Source organism: Thalassophryne amazonica, chromosome 4 (genome assembly GCF_902500255.1).
Source record: "Thalassophryne amazonica chromosome 4, fThaAma1.1, whole genome shotgun sequence".
Lineage (NCBI taxonomy): Eukaryota > Metazoa > Chordata > Actinopteri > Batrachoidiformes > Batrachoididae > Thalassophryne > Thalassophryne amazonica.
The window spans coordinates 109,827,116-109,844,974 of record NC_047106.1 but is presented as its reverse complement, the minus strand read 5'-3'; the positions used below and the strand labels follow the sequence as shown (position 1 = coordinate 109,844,974).

Here is a 17,859-nt window from a genome sequence, read left to right as displayed (position 1 = left end):
TGCACACCTGCCCACCAGCCACCGTGGTGTCACAAATCTGATGGGCACAATATTTCACATTATTTATGTCACCCATGGGGAGGAATATTATCTGTCTTGTCAGGTCTATTATGGATGTAACAGCCTGTGCAGATTTGCAGCGCCGTGCACTGTGCGACACATTGACCCGCAGTTTTGGTTTGTTTGCCCTGTGTTCACATTGCCTGCACATGGATGGCTGCATGCCACAACAGCTCCTTTTTGGGGGGCGTTCAGTGGAGGTGGACAGTATAAGTGGATAGGTGGCACGTACAGGTTAGATAGGCCAACCACCTCGACGGCACCTGGAGGGTTTTGAACATGTGCAACACACTCGGGGCCGCTGGCTGACTGGGACGAACTCTGTGGATTTTCGCAGACCCGTCAGAACGTTTTGGAACTGAAACCCAACACTTTTCGGTTTGTGAGCCAAGTCATCATACTGACACCATTCGGTGTCATTCTTGCTATGTGTGACGGGGGAATTAGGTTTTGTAGATGGTTTAAATTTGAGTGGCAGCAGAACACATATGGCCTAGTTTAAAAATAATGAAGCCTAACCACTGATTTGCATTGCATTTGTCATGAACAAGCCATTATTTTATTTAGCACCATCCAGATTTATCTATGAGTTGCCTATAGTCTCTTTGACAGGTACTGAAAATTTCATGGAAAAATTCCGCACGGTCCCAGAGATATGCAAGAAATTTACCCCCAAAATAGTACTTTTTTCATCAATTTTGTGTGACACTGATATTTAGCATTATCATTTAAAGTTGAATGTTAAAGAAATAACCTTGTATTTTGTCAGTTTGTTTGTTTGTGCTTCATACTAACACACAGTAATACATTTTTGTAAAGGTGGAAATGTCATTTCCTAGAAAACATCATGTTTCTAAAGCAAGGTGAAACTGTCGCAAGTGTAATGCTGAGAATAAGTCCTTGATTTATTTGTGTCAAAACCTTAGCTATATCTCCTACTCTGCTTGAATAGAATAATTATATTACTTGTTCAATAATACCAGGAACTAATAGACAGAATTTGTTTGTTTCAGGCTTCTGCAGACTAAAGAAGATACCTCCAACTATCGTCGCAAGCGTTACGCTCTAGCTCATTATAGTATATATGCAGTGATAATTTCTAGCAATGACTGAACCGAGACCAATAGAAAAATTGAAACTCTGATATATAACTATACCTAAAATTATAACATTTCACAAAAAAGACCACTTTTAAATTTTGATGGTTATGTCACACTTTGGCTTCATTATTTTTGAACTAGGCCATATAGTACATATATACTGTAGTCCCATTCAGTTGAATGGGAACATGTGTCCAAACTCTTGACTGGTATGTGCTGTATCATACATTATAAAAATCACATTGTTTGATGTGATAGTGAGCCGTAACTGTTTGATGTGATAGTGAGCCGTAATTATTCCAGAGGGACTGTTCAGTTGTTAAATATATAAGATGACTGAGATCTTTCATCATACCACATATTTAATAATTTATCAGCGCACAGCAGCTGATGAAATACAGCTATATTACTGGTGGAAATGATTGGATTATCACCATCATTTGGACGAGGTGTGAAGTCCTGCCTGCTATGCTGGAATGAAACAAATACAAATCTGTGTCAGATCTTATTAGGAGAGATTTGATCTTTTATCATCCCCAAAGTCCCACAGTTCTACAAGTGTTTTTAGGGAGATTGTTTGACACCTGTGTCATATGTAACGAATAAGATTATTAAAATGGGTTTATTAAAAGCCTCCTACTCAATGGCTAAGGATTACTGTTGAATTCCAAAGTCAGAGAAAATACACAGACATCACAGAGTCATCTTCAAACTACATTTAAGGGTCACGGGGCCCAGCAGGTATAGGGCATGAGGCGGGGTACACCCTAGACAGGACGCCAGTCTGTTGCAGGGCCACATAAAGACAAACAAACACACGCACGCAAACCTACGGACAATTTAAAGTTTTCAGTCCATATAACCTGCATGTCTTTTGATGTGGGAGGAAGACAGAGCAAACACAGGGAGAACACGGAAACTCCACACAGAAAGGCCACAGGTGGGAATCGATCCCATGACCTTCTTGCTGTGAGGCAACAGTACTAACCACTAAGCCACCGTACTGCCCAAAATACAGTGATATGCAAAGTAAAAACTGCGACATCGCACAGGAACACCACCTTAATTCAAGCACAATTTGTAGTGCAGTAATGAATCATGCTCAGTGTGTTCATAACTGCAATTTATACAGCGTTCATAGATTGCACAGTTTATTTTTTATACATTATAACAGTTCTGTAATTGTTATTAATGTGTCAACATTTTTTGCTCACTGCTTTTGTGTTTGTGAGACCCTTAGAACTTTATGCTGTATGTGCCTTGAGATTAAAGAGTTTTCCTTTGGAAAAATTATACACCCAATTAATTTAGATTAATGAATTGCAAAGATTGTAATCAATTGGACTAATTGTTTTAACTGCCTGACAGCACTTAATCTTTCTATCTATCTATAAAAATGCATCCACAATAAATTCGATTTTATATATATATATATATATATATATATATATATACACACACACAAATCTATCTATCTATGTATAAAAATGCATCCACAATTTTATACACACACACACACACACACACACACACACACACACACACACACACACACACACACACACACACACACACACACACACACACACACACACACACACACACACACACAGACAAATGGGGGCAAATGAAAGGTCAACTGCATCCAAAGGTGGATGTAAAAGAAAAAATTGGAGAACCGCTGGGATAAGTGCATTTTTTTAACTGCCAAACATTAATATCTCTTTGTAAGACATTTGGTGATGTATATTTACCAGAAGAAAAGGTCAGCATTGTAACCCTTGAAATGTTTCCTTAAAGTTGCGACATAAATTGTGCAAACGAGAAGGGGTCTGAAAACATGTGCATACATTTTTACCACGCTGTATATAATGCAGGCAAGAGTCCAGCTATTAAGAATCTGTGCAAGTGGACGACAGCCTGAGGCAGGAGATAATAGCGACTGTAGGGAATCACTGCCGAGACAGCAGCAATCAGTATGCATTCCTCAGTCTGTGTTCTCACTCAAACCACCATTATCCTCCACACACCGTGTACATCCAGTACCTACAAGAGCCCAGAAGAGATGCCACACAACCAACCTCAGCTCCCCCTCAGAAAAAAACAACTTTTACCTTCAGCCATCCTACGTATTCAGCATTAACACCCCTACTGAGCTGAGAAAAACAAGGAGTGACCAGGTGTTGACTTAAGGCCATTCATGACCCCCCCCCCCCCCCCCCCCCCAAAAAAAAACATCCCTTGCAGGGACACCTACCCTCTGCAGAGATGGGATCTGTCTTTCTGGAACGCACTGTGACAGTTCCACTTTTGGAGAGATCGGTGCCCGTCCTCCACACTTGCACTTCCACAAAGCCATCGCTCTCATCAACATGGTAGTCGGCGTTGCCAAAGTAGAAGACAGGAGCTGAGAAGAAGAAGAAGAAGAGGAAAAGACATGAGGAAACACACAAGGAAGGATGTAATCCATAATCATCTGTTAGCTGGTTCACAACAGGATACCCGAACGCCTGATGTAATTGCCAAGTTGAATCTGTAATAGTCAGCGCACTTTGTAAGATTAACGCTGATTACAGGAGAAATTGAGGGAATGTTTCCACTGAAACATCAGCAGGTAGTCAACACTGTAATTGTGACTTTCAAACTTCCTGGCATGATGTTTTTGGGGGATTTCTATATCAGCATAAACTATCTAAAGACAAACTGGTAACCTGAAGCTGTGTTTCCTGGTTTGGTTGTGGATGACAGGTTTCGTGACAGTGATGGGTCTGAAAGGCAGACAGGAGGCTCGACAGGAGGTCTAGGGGAAGCAGAGCTCCATGTGCCAGCCCGGGCCTGCCTAACTACATGTAGTGGAATTCCACTAAAGCCACATTCATCCACTGTTTTTCTCTTTAAACATTTCAGCACCTCTACATCATACTACTCGGAAAACTTGAAGTCACTTAAGGGTACGGATGTCTGTCTATATCATGTTTCGGAAGTGCTCAGACACTGAACAGTTGTTCAGCATCCCATTGACAAGTTGTTGCTTGAGAAAGGGATTTAGTTGCATGTCCACATAACCTGAGAAGCCAAAACCCACATCATCAAGTCTATTTTTTGTAGCAGTATGCTTCACAAAAGACACAAGAGCACTCCTGTGGAAGTTCAGTTTAATGTCAAATGATTCAAAACTGCATCACCTCTCAATAATTGCATTTTGTCAACGTTGACAAGTAACAAGTCTCCTCCTATGGACAATCAAAAACAACGACTTTATAGAGACCATGTTGAAAATGCAGGCATCAAAGTAAAAACTCAGGACATCAAAACTTGTGATTGGTGAAACTGAGTAGCAGGCAACTTTTGTCTGTTGCTTCAGCAGTTGCATCTTCATGGTAGAGTGGTATAAAAGGCTTGGTTTAAATCTAGGTGTGCCTTTTGGGAAGCTGCACCTGTAATTGCATGTGTTCTTTTTAACAAGGTTCTTCTTTGTGCCACTCTACCCGGAAGCTGTAACTGGTGAAGCAACAGACAGAGGTTGCTCTGTTGTACATTTTCTCTGCACACTGACAGAAGCATATAACTGCTTCAAAGTTGCCATCAGTGACTTGGAAGCTTCTCTCACTCAACTGATTTAGTTAAAAGGCTATTCCACAGTGTCATTTCTTCCTGTTTCATCCCGAATAGCGTGTTTTGAAGCATTATAGTAACTTCTTGATCAATCTTCGTCCATTTTGAACAAACCTGGTATACAGTGGGGTAAAAAAGTATTTAGTCAGTCCCTGATTGTTCAAGTTCTCCTACTTAGAAAGATGAGAGAGGTCTGTAACTTTCAACATAGGTACACTTCAACTGTGACAGACAAAATGAGAAGAAAAAAATCCAGGAAATCACACTGTATGATTTTTAAAGAATTTATTTGTAAATTATGGTGGAAAATAAGTATTTGGTCAATAACAAAAATTCAACTCAATACTTTGTAACATAATCTTTGTTGGCAATGACAGAGGTCAAACGTTTCTTATAAGTCTTCACCAGGTTTGCACACACTGTATTTTGGCCCATTCCTCCATGCAGATCTCCTCTAGAGAAATGATGTTTTGGGGCTGTCGCTGGGCTAAATGGACTTTATAAACCAGCCTGTCAAGCCGGAGTAAGCAATTTCATCCCGTTTCTGCACTTTTTTGGATCTTGGCCGATAATAGAAAGGTGCCCTGTGTAACTGCCATTCTGTATTTGAAGTGAGGCTGCCCTAAATAAAATTACCAGGTTGAACCTATTTATTACTGACTGATTTAACTAAATGACAAGAGATATCCAGTAATTTGAAAATTTTCTTTAGTACGGACTTTAGTGATAGGGGATTCTATCACCCACAAAGTCAGATTACAGATGCTGGCTGATGTTAAATGTATTCTTGGGGCCAGAGCTCCCTACACTGCATCCAATTTTAGGGTGCTGACACTGCAGAAGGGAAGACAGACTAAGGAACATGACATGAGATATAGTCACATAGTTATTCACATTGGCACCAATGATGTCAGGATGAAGCACTCATAGGTCAGAAAAATAGACACAGAAAAGGACTTGTGACCTTGCCAGAAAGATGTGTCGGCATCGATTAATAGTCTCTGGTCCCCTCCCCTCCCGGGTTACTGATGAGGCATTTAGCAGGCTGACATCATTAAATAGGTGGCTGGCGCAATTTTGTAGACAGCAAGGCTTTAGCTTTATTGATAACTGGCCTTCCTTCTGGGGCCGCCGTGGCTTGCTGATGCCGGACAGCCTCCACCCTACTGGGGAAGGTGCCGCCATCTTGTCTGCGAACATAGATAGAGCTCTACAGGGAGGGTAACATTAGGAATTTACAGCAGGCCACGGAGCAGGTAATTAGAGACCCTACAAGGCCAAATGTGGGTGTGAAATCCATTAGCTTAGTGGGGAAATTAGTGCAGAAAATCCACGATGGTGATAGTGCAGTTTATCTACCAGGGAGGGAAATTCAACAAGTTGAGACTATGACCTGCTTCTGTAGACGTGTCCATAAAAATCATAGAGGGATATGCTTTGCAAATTTAATACCCATTACTACAATGGATGATGTTGAAATTGAGGATGGCCCAGTGGTTGTTCCAGCAATAGCAAAGATTTTGTGTCTGCTACCTACAACATGCGTGGAATGTCTCAAACCTAAACCAAGTTGTAGGCATCTTATATATGCTACTCTGGAACCACCCCTAAATCCAAACAGTTCAACTGTCAACCCCACTGAGGTCCTTAGTCTAGGTCTCATTAACATAAGATCACTGTCCTCAAATCATTGTTGATTAATGATTGAATTATTGAACATCACTTAGATATGATTGGGTTATGTGAAACCTGTCTTAAACCTACAGCTGTCCTCCCCTTAAATGAGGCCTGCCCACCAGCATATACATTTAGTCACGTCCCTTGTGATGCAAAGCAAGGCGGGGGGGATTGTTGCTCTTATTTATAAATCTAGGTTTAGCTTATTAGCTGTTGGGGTCACAAATATAACTTGTTTGAGCATCTGATTCTCCGCTCAGCTCAGGATATTACGCATTGCCAAGGTCAGAAGAATAAAAATCAGCCGTATTAATAGGCCTCCTGGCCCATATTCTGAATTCTTAGATGAATTTGGTGCATTCATCTCTAACTTGTCAATGAGTGCAGATAACATTCTGATCATTGGTGACTTTAATGTTCATATAAATAAGCCTTCTGATCCCCTCTGCAAATCGTTTATGGAAATTGTGGATGCATTATGATTTCAGCAATGCATTCGGGACTCGACTCACATTAGTGGAAATACCCTGGATCTGGTTCTCGCAAGTGGTATTGCTGTCAGGAATATTGAAATCATGCCTCTTAAATGCCTCTTAGGTCTCTGATCACTCACTTCTTAAGTTTACAGTTTTGCTGCCATGTTTAGTGGAACAACAGCCTTATATATATATTACTATGGCAATGCATCAACTCCTCAACTAAGACTGAACTCGAAGTTAGACTGCCTGATGTATTAGCTTCACATTTGGCCAATACCCAATCCGTAGACAGACTTGTGGATAGTTTAAACTCAGTGCTCAAAACGACACTTGACATGATTACGCCACTTGTGTTAAAACCGCTCTGCCCCAAATCACAGTCACCTTAGTTCAATGATTACCTGCGTGACCTCAAGCATAAGGCAAGAAGCCTAGAACGGAAATGGCGTCGTTCAAAATTAGAAGTATTCCACCTTGTTTGGTATGATGCTATCGTAGACTATAAACATGCATTATTGGCTACAAAGCGGACCTATTACTCTGATTTGATCAACAAAAACAAGCATAACTCAAAGTTCTTGTTCGACACAGTGGCAACACTTATTCATGGACAACCACCTGTAGTTCGGTCTCCTTTTACAGCACAAGATTTCCTGGATTACTTTGAGAAGAAAATAGAAGATATTAGGTTAAACATATCCCAGCATGCCTTAACCCAGCCACGACACCCTGTTATTGAGGTGGGTGCGATAGTATCTCACTAGGCATGCTGACGAAACTCGTAACGTTAACAAAATGCCCAACCTGTTTATTTGATCCTATACCACCAAAACTGTTTAAGGACCTGTGGCCCACTCTTGGGCCAACTGTGCTGGAAATTATTAATCTTTCTTTAACTTCTGGATCTGTTCCTAAATGTTTCAAATCTGCAGTGATTAAACCATTACTTAAGAAACCTAATCTTGACCCTAGTGTATTGAAAAACTATCAGCCGATATCAAATCTATTATTTTGCTCTAAAATTCTAGAAAAAAAGTGGTGTCATGGCAGCTCGTGGACTATCTTACTGAGAATAATCTCTTTGAGCCACTGCAGTCTGCTTTTAGATAATATCATTCCACAGAGATGGTTCTCACTAAAGTGGTGAATAATCTTCTGCTTACAATGGATTCAGACACCACTACGGTTCTGGTGCTGTTAGATCTCAGTGCTGCATTTGAGACCGTGGATCATCATATTCTACTTGATAGGCTGGAAAATCATTTTGGGATGACTGGGAGTGCTCTTGCATGGCTGACATCATACTTGACCAGTCGTTCTCACTGTGTGTCATTCTCACTGTGTTTTATACAGTAGCACTTCCACAGGGGTCCGTCATAGGCCCCCTGCTTTTCTCCTTTTATATAGCACCCCTTGGGCACATATTATGGCATTTCGGGATTATCTTTCACTGCTATGCTGATGATACTCAATTATACATGCCGATAACTGCTGGTAATCTCGTTCACATAAAATCTTTAGAAGATTTCCTTGCATCAGTGAGAAGTTGGATGTCTAGAAACGTCCTACTTTTAAACTCTGATTAGACTGAAATGATTGTTCTTGGTCCAGTGAGACATCGGCATCAATTTGACCAGTTAACGCTCAGCCTAGACTCGTGTTTCATACATCACACTGACAAAGTGAGGAACCTTGGAGTCATTTTTGATCCTACATTGTCCTTTGACCTCCACATTAGAAATATTACGAGGACTGCTTTCTTCCACCTGCGAAATATAGAGAAGATTTGTCCCATCCTGTCTATGGCTGATGCTGAGACCCTGATCCATGCATTTATCTCTTCTAGATTGGACTACTACAATGTTCTATTTTCTGGTTTACCGCAGTCCAGCATTAGGGCTCTCCAACTGGTTCAAAATGCTGCAGCCAGACCTTTGACACGAAGCAGAAAGTTCAACCAGGTTCTGCTACTCGTCTATAAAATTGTTCACGGTCTGGCACCTCCCTACCTAGCTGACCTAATTAAACCTTACGTACCAGCCTGGGCTTTGCGTTCTCAGGGTGCAGGAGTACTTTGGGTCCCTAGGGTGAATAAGAAGTCTGCAGGTCATAGAGCTTCTTCTTATCGTGCCCCTGTTCTGTGGAATGATCTCCCTATATCAATAAAACAGTCAGATTCTGTGGAGACTTTCAAGTCCAGACTTAAGACGCACTTATTTTACCTTTCGTATGGCTAGCATACTGGTATAGTTTTGTTTTACGATTTTTACTTTTTTAATTCTTTTTATTAGGAAACAGAGCGTGCTGCGGCCTCAACTTTATCTAAATTCTGGGTCTTTTAGTGAAGCTTAGGGCTAGTGGCCAGCGATTACCTTAGTATTTCTTCTGTTTTCTTGTTTAATGCTGGCAAATTATACAGTATTTCTTGTCTTTCTGATGCCTGGTTCTGTTTTTTTCTCTCTGTTTAAGGTGCAGCTCCATCCAGAGATGGGAGTTGTATTTGTGCTGGTGACCCTCCTGTCCTGTGCACCAACAGCATTTCCTGTATATTCGTTTTGTGAATTGTTCTGTGAATTGTTCTGTAATTTGTCTCGGTAGCATGGCCCAAGCAGACGGTCACCCCTTTGAGTCTGGTCTGCTTGAGGTTTCTTCCTCAGAGGGAGTTTTTCCTTACCACTGTTGCTCTGGGGGTTAGTAAGGTTAGACCTTACTTGTGTGAAGCACCTTGAGGCAACTCTGTTGTGATTTGGCGCTATATAAATGAAAATAAATTGAAAATTCTTGCAGCTGTAAAGTGCCCAAAGAAAACTGGAAAATTAATGATTTTGATGTGCTGTATCAAAGGGTCCACATACCTGTACTGCTTTTGTTGCATTAATAATAATGAATAGTTTATTTACTTATTGTATTTAAGGAATTACACTGAACAAAAACATAAACACTACGGATGCACCAATAGCACTTTTTCGCAGAGTACAAGTATGAGTACTTACATTTGGGTACTCATCGATACCGAGTACTGATATGAATACTTAATGATACCATTACAGTTTTATAATAACTTTGAAAATATGTTATTCATCAGTTGTTCCTTACTTTTTCACTATCATTATCAATATCAATATTATTAGCTTTGTTTTTATTTACAGTCATTTCACTTAAATGATGTAACTTCACTTTTTGACAACAACAAATAGTCCTTTAACATTAACCGTGTGTTTCTTAACAAACATGACACTGCCAAACATCTCACTAAATGCAATCTGTGGACTTTAGCACTACATCCCGCTGCCACCTCAACATGAAAATAACCAGTTTTGCCAACACTCAGTTTATAGTCACCCTTTCTTGACTTCAATGAACATAAATACTTTTCATAAAAAAATAAAAGACATCTTTCTTGACCTCATATTTAAATGCTGACAGCACTGTAACAGTAAAACAATTTATAATCTACATTGTTTATAAGTGTAACTATTAAATTCTTTCGAACATTTAAATTGTTCCTCAACATTTTAATTTAATTCATTTAATTAGCTTATAATGCACCAAATCACAGCAAAAGCCATCTCAAGGTGCCTTACATAAAACAATTCAACATAAAATTTAATAAATAATAAAAAATTAATAAAAAAAATTCAAATACATAAATAAAAACAGAAGTAAAAGAATAAAACAAATACAAAATAAAAACTATTCATAAGAAAGAGAATAAAAATAGGATTTCAGTCTTGACTTAAAAATGTTCATGGACTCCGACTGCCTCACAGTCGCAGGAAGACTGTCCCACAGGGTGGGTGCACGATACGAAAAGGCTCTTTGACCTGCTGACTTCTTCTTCACCCTGGAAACACAGAGAAGTCTTGCATCCTGCGACCGCAAAGCCTGAGCCAGCATGTAGAGTTCCACCAGATCAGCCAGATAAGAGTGCCAGTCCATGAACAACCTTATGTCAATAGCAAAACCTTAAAATTTTAATTGTTAAAATTATTATTACAGTATTAGTAGTATGAAAAATTGTCTTCAATAGTGGACCTTTAATCTCGGGGTGTGTAGGGGGAAGCACGTCCTCCAGCCACCATCTCCCCACCCCCCCATCTGGATTCTCCCCTGGTTTCCTGTCTGTGCAGGGAGAATTGACAACATATTTATAGAAAGAGCACAACCAGATTGACAGGCAGGGAATTTTATTTTATGTTTTTCAGCATTGTTTTTTTTACTTTATGTCATCCTTGGAAAGAGACTTTAGGTGCATTTGGGTGGAAAAACAAAGCATTAACGGAGCGTCACAGAGTTTTAAAGGAAAAAAAGAGTAAAAATTTCTTTGTAAAGCTCAGTTCAGGTGTGCTGCCCTTACCATGCTCTGAGAGACAATAACTGTTCTCAACTCTGAGAAAACAGATGAAAAGCTCGCAGCATCAAATACTTTGTGGGCGAAGTGGTCTGTTCAGTCGAACCGCAACCTCCGCCTGCCCACGGACTGCCGCGATCGAGCCACAATACAAACACAATTGAGAGGTTGACATGATGCTGCTGTAAAGGGGTATCAGGTGTCTAGTATCAGAGCAGTTTTCTGATTACAAGTACAAGTAAATACATATGGGATTGGGCCAATACCCGATAAATATTGTTCACAAATCTGTCTAAATCTGTGTTAGTGAGCACTTCTCCTTTGCCGAGATAATATCAATATGCTGATTAGACAGCATGATCATTGCACAGGTGTGCCTTAGGCTGGCCCCAATAAAAGGCCACTCTGAAATGTGCAGTTTTATGGGGGGGGGGGGGGGGGGCAGTCAGTGTCTGGAGTGTCCGCCATTTGCCTCACGCAGTGCAACACATCTCCTTCACTAGAATTGATCAGGTTGTTGATTGTGACCTGTGGAATGTTGGTCCACTCCTCTTCAATGGCTGTGCGAAGTTGTTGGATATTGGCAGGAACTGGAAGCATTTGGGCATATGTGAGCATTTGCCCACTGAAGTCGGTTACGACAACAAACTGCAGTCAGGTTGAGGCCCCGATGAGGACGACAAGCATACAAATGAGTGTCCTTGAGATGGTTTCTGACAGTTTATGCAGAAATTCTTTGGTTCTGCAAACCAATTGTTCTCAGACAATGTTGGAGGTGAACATGCTGGATGTGGAGGTCGCAGGCTGGTTTGGTTACACATGGTCTGTGGATGTGAGCCTGGTTGGATGCACTTCCAAATTTTCAAAAATGTCTTTGGAGACGACTTATAGTAGAGAAATGAACATTCAATTCATGGGCAACAGTTCTGGTTGACAGTCCTGCAGTCAGCATGCCAATTGCACACTCTCTCAAAACTTGCAACATCTGTGGCATTGTACTGTGTGATAAAACTGCACATTTCAGAGTGGCCTTTTATTGTGTGCAAAGGTGGTACTGTCTGGTCCAAACCCCATACCAGAAGGTAGCAGTAATGCACCATTAAGCTTGATGTCAACTGCCATAAAACAAGAAGAAGAAGATGATCAGAATGAGGAAAATATGCTCATGTTCTCAAATTAATAGATCACGCCCTTGAATAATGACAGGGAATAACCATCCTGCACTGTTGAAAAAAGATAGGGAATAGCCTTTTGTATTACTCTGCACTCCACTTGTTTGCACTCTGTGGACAACCAAATCTGCTTGGATAAGGCTAACTATAATGTTTTAAAAATGTATAGTCTTTTCAAAACTTTTTTTTTCATTTAGTGAGGTAAACGTGCAAATATTTAGCTCCATGTTGATGTTTAGGTCTGTTCAGTGGTGACAAAAAGCAGCTTTCTTTTGAGTTCTTTGTGCGTCATACAATAATATTAATTATCCCATTAGCTTCTGCTTACTAATGATGTGTTTGCATTGTTTAGTTTTAATTTATTTACTGTAACCTTTATTTAACCAGGGTTGTCCCATTGAGATCAATATCTCTTTTGCAAAGAAGACCTGGACAATTATAAAGTTTCCAATTCACCTAACCTGCTTGTCTTTAAATGTGGGAGGAAACCGAAGCACCTGGAGGAAACCCACGCGAACACGGGGAGAACATGGAAACTCCACACAGAAAGGCCACATGTGGGAATTAATTCCATAACATTCTTGTTGTGGGGTAACAGTGCTAACCACTAAGCCACCATGCTGCACATTGTAAATAAATGCACTGATTACATTCATTTTAAATTCATTTTAAATTAATTTCTCATTACATTCATTTTGCTCCTTATTGCATGAAGTAGTGGCACTCTGTTTAAAAAATAAATGAAACTTATAGGTCAATTAAATTCCTCTTCATGACGTTTTTGGACAGATGCTTCTCATAGTCCGGTGTGACTTACAAGGGGTGATTCAGAGGTTTTCAGCCTGAACAAGAAAAAGTAGGTCATGGTTCTCCATCTTTTCCATTCTGAGAAACCAACATTTTGCAACATTGCACCTAGTGGGTCAAAACTTCACACATTCTCGAGAAATGTTGGTTTCTCAAAATGGAAAAGATGGAGAACCAAACCCTACTTTTTCTGCGTCAGGCTCAAAAACGTCTCAGTCACCCCTCATATTGTGTTGAAAATATGGTATATAGCATTTTCAAAATGCTAAACACAAATTTTTGAAGCTATGTGCATAAGAAATAAAATGTGCTATTTATTATGGATTTTGTCATACCGAATTCAAGTATTATATTGTGTTAATAATTAAGGATGGGTATTGATAAGATTTTATTGATATCGATACCAGTATCGATTCCGCTTATCGATCCGATTCCTTATCGATTCCTTTACTGATATCTCTTGTGAATTTTTGTGTTAGGCTTTACAGGTTTTCTATGTCAGCGGGTCAAAGAACTTTTTCTTATGGTGCACCCGCTCTGTGGAACAGTCTTCCTGCGACCGTGAGGCAGTCGGAGTCCGACATTTTTAAGTCAAGACTTAAAGCCTATTTTTTATTCTCTTTTATGTTGAAGTGTTCTATGTGAGGCGCTTTGAGATGGCTTTTGTCGTGATTTGGCGCTTTATAAGCCGATTAAATTGAAATTGAATTGAAATTGAACAACATTTTATTGAGTCTTAAAGTAAATAAATATTAAATTGGTCACTAGATCGTTATTTGGTCACTAGATCCTTATTTAGGATTATTTATTTATATTTTATTATTTATTTATTCCACTATTATTCCCTTATTTAGCAGGAGTAGGGGAAAAACTACAGAGGATCTTCAGACAGCACAAAATCCCAGTTTACTTTAAATCAGTCAACACCTTGATACAGAAATTAGTTCACCCTAAGGACAGGATCCCTAGTTACAAACAGAGCAATGTAGTGTATCATATCAGATGTCAGGAAAACTGTAATGAACACTACATAGGTGAGGCGAAGCAACTTTTACACAAGAGGCTATACCAGCACCGCAGAGAGGTCGCCAGTGGACCTCAGTCTGCAGTTCATCTCCACCTGAAAGACACTAACCACACGTTTGAGGACAAGGAAGTTAAAATCTTAGCCAGAGAGAAGAAATGGTTTAAGAGAGGTGTCAAGGAAGCATTCTTTGTAAAACAGTTGAAACCCAGCCTTAACAGTGGAGCGGGTCTCAGACATGCTTTGTCCCTTGTTTACAATGTGGTACTCAGGTCAAAGCAGTTTCAGTCTTTTGTTCATGGTAATGAGTCATTCACGTCATCAGGAGAGAGTCGTCAAGGGAGCCATCAGGGGAGGCTTCCGTCCTGTCATTAGGAGAGTGCTAACTAGAGCACAATAGGTGCTAATTAGAGCTATTGTTTAGTCACTAGCCTATAGCAGTCAGCCTCTCGGTAGGTGGGGTCTGGTTAGGTTAAAAAACTCCAGCTTTTGTTGGCTTCTGGTTTATTCTTCTCTACAAGAGTCAAGACAGAAGTCAGACTACCAGAGCAAGAATTTTAGCTGAGGAAGCTTCTGTGATTTGAAGCGAAACGTCCTCACGTCAAGCAACCCAGTCCAGTCGAAGATTCAAGCTTCTATACTATGGAAACCACCTGGACAACTGAGAGCCTACACAGAAACATCCTTAAACTCTGGACATAATAAACTCTACATGGTGGATCCTTGATCTATGGACATAAATAGAAATAAACAAAATCTGTAGTTACTGTCAAAAGAATTTCCTTTCAGACATTATTGGCATAAATGTCTTTCCATACATCTGAGCTGAGCTCTTGAAGCTGGCTGTGCTGCACGTCAGGATGTAATTTATAAAAAATGCAGGATGTCTCAGTTTGGGAGGAAAAACGTTTTAGTCGATTGTAGTTTCTTGTCTGTATTACAACGTTTGTAAGAGGTGTCATTTTATTTAAAGCGGCAATTTGTTTTGAAGTTAATAATTCTGACCGGACTCTGTCTCAGCAGAGAGCCGTGCAGCATTTGGAGCTGTGCCAACGGAACGGAGGCGATTCTCGTTTCTTGACTGCAACAAGACAAGAGTCCCAGTTAGTGACTTTAATCCACACAAAAGTGACTCACGATATTTTAATGGCTTTGAGAAGGGGTTAACAAGTGGACATGCCATTTCTGAAGAGCAGCAAATCAAAGAACCAATGAGCTAGTGGATCGAAGCATTGCTTCATTGGTTCACACTTCAAAGTGGTGTCGCGCTGCAGAAACAGTTGATTACAGAGCCGCTGCAGGGTCTGTAATCAACGTAGAGGAATGATCATTTTCCCTACAAACACCCTCGAAAACAACGGCTGCTCTGAAGCACTGATAAGGGAATCGTTAAGCAAAAAGGCTACTGATATCGGTGGATCGAATCATTTCTTAACGATACTCGAAAAGATCCGGTTCTCAATACCCAACCCTATTAATAATAGAGTTTCTGTGATAAATCATAAACATAGACCCTTTCATGTTTCCTTGATTGTATATAATAACATTTCATCTCTTCTCTTTTTGTAACACTTTAAAAAATTAGCAAAAGGGTTATATATTAATCCTTAGTAACATTGTAATAACATATCTTAAAAACTTTTAAAAACAATTTCAAACATCATTTTCATTCTCAGTGGCCCAAAATTAGTAATGTTTGACTACATTCATTTTAGAAGCATTTTAGCTTGTAGACCAGTGAAATCAAAACACAATCATAAAAAATAAATAAATTAGGACATGCAAAACTAAAAAGAAGAAAATTATATTAAATGCTGCAAAATAAAACAACATTAAAAATACTTATTTGTCAGTATTACTGGGTATAGGCAGTCAAGAAAAGAAAAGTCTTTAGCCTGGATTTGAAAACCTCAGTTGAATTTGACTTCCTAACTTCAACCACACAGGGGTTCCACAAAATAAAAAATGTCACCCACCTATTATTTTCTTACTGACCTGAGAAACACACAGCAGGTCAACCCATGTGATCGAAGGGATTGTGTTGGCACATATGGTTTAACCAGCTCATCAGTGTAACACGGCACTCAACCATTCATTACAGCCAGGACCAACATTTTGAAATCTGTCCTCAGATGCACAGATAGCCAATGAACAGAAGTCAGCACTGGGGTAAGATGTTCAAATTTGCTAATTCATTATTGAGAGGTGACATAATTTTGAATCATTCATGATATTGCACTTGTGTTCTAATGCATGCTTCATTGTGATCAGAACAAAACACTACTCACGAGCAAAAACCTTGTGCTTTTGAGTGAAACAGTGACCAAACAATGAATAAATTCAATAAATGGCAAGGGCAGGAACAGAGTTGTGGTTGCCATGGCAGCGGAACTCAGCACCTACAAAATGGTACTTAGCAGCTCCTCATCAAACAGCATGAAGCACAAAGCTGAGAGCGGAACTGAGTGATAAAACCAAAACAAATCCATACAATAACGGCGTGATGATTGCGTTATCTCATTAAAACCGCTGTGTGAAACTGTCAGTCAACTGCGCCGCCAGGCATAATTACGGATCAAGAAACAATGTGTTTATCGTACTCCGATTGTGTTGTTTCACGTAATCTGAGTCTCACACGATACTGCGTATTTGACTTGGCATGAACGTTCTATCCAAGCAAGAAAAGACAAGTTGTTAAAGGAAAATAGTCTTTTTTAGATACAGCCAAGGCATTTGTGGTTTTTAGAGTAATCAGCTCTGTGGCTAAAATATCATTACCCCCAAAGTGCAAGCGAAGGACAAAAAGCTTAATACTTTAATCTGCTCTGATAGGAGAGCCAAGAGAACGTGAGTCACATCAAGAGGCCTGCAGCTGCCAGCATTTCTCCCCACAGAAAAACCAAACAAAGATGGTTTTAGCTCCCTTCACTAGATCCAGATCAACAGCAGTAATCAGATCTAGTAGCCTGAGGTTGGCGGTCAGGAACTCAGGTCCTGTTCTCCCAGTCGAGTAATCAGATAAGGTTTTGCAGCAGACAAACAGGGAGCTTCAAAGGGGTACGGCCCATTAGCTGAAAGGTAAACCACCACATCGCCGACCACCAGGAAGTGCTATGTTTACCCGATTATAATCACAGTTATCTTTAATCACGCAAGAGGCAGAAAAATTTACACATATTTAGTTGAGTCCAGGTTTTATTGATCCATCAATGGGAAAGCTGATATGCAGTAAGCAGCAAAACATAAACACACGTAATAACGTACATCAAGACATAAAAGTTACCCATCTTCAAGCCCCACCCCTGCTGCAGTGGTTGGACTGTTTGCGATGCAGCAAAATGAGCTCATCTGTGCTCATTAAAAACTTGTATTTCAGGTAAGTGCAGCAAAATGTGTTACCTTCAGGAGAGGATAGAGATAATATAGTGACAAACTTATTTTTCATAATTTAAAACTCATCCAAATGCAGATAACAGCAAAGTTCACCATGAGACGCATGCCAAGTGAACACCTAGGGCCCAATCTGACAATAAAATGGCTGATTGGCTACTGCTTCCAAGATATTTATGTTTTT

The 17,859-nt window shown here is 39.9% G+C and overlaps 1 protein-coding gene across 2 annotated transcripts in view; it reads right to left on the bottom strand.

The window, feature by feature from the left end:
- Window positions 1-17,859, bottom strand: part of LOC117508614 (FRAS1-related extracellular matrix protein 2-like) — a 385,322-nt gene that overhangs the window by 99,328 nt on the left and 268,135 nt on the right. For both annotated transcript variants that reach the window (XM_034168411.1, XM_034168410.1), the window contains exon 7: window positions 3,418-3,567. In XM_034168411.1, the coding sequence (XP_034024302.1) occupies window positions 3,418-3,567 (150 nt within the window). The remainder of the gene's footprint in view (window positions 1-3,417; window positions 3,568-17,859) is intronic.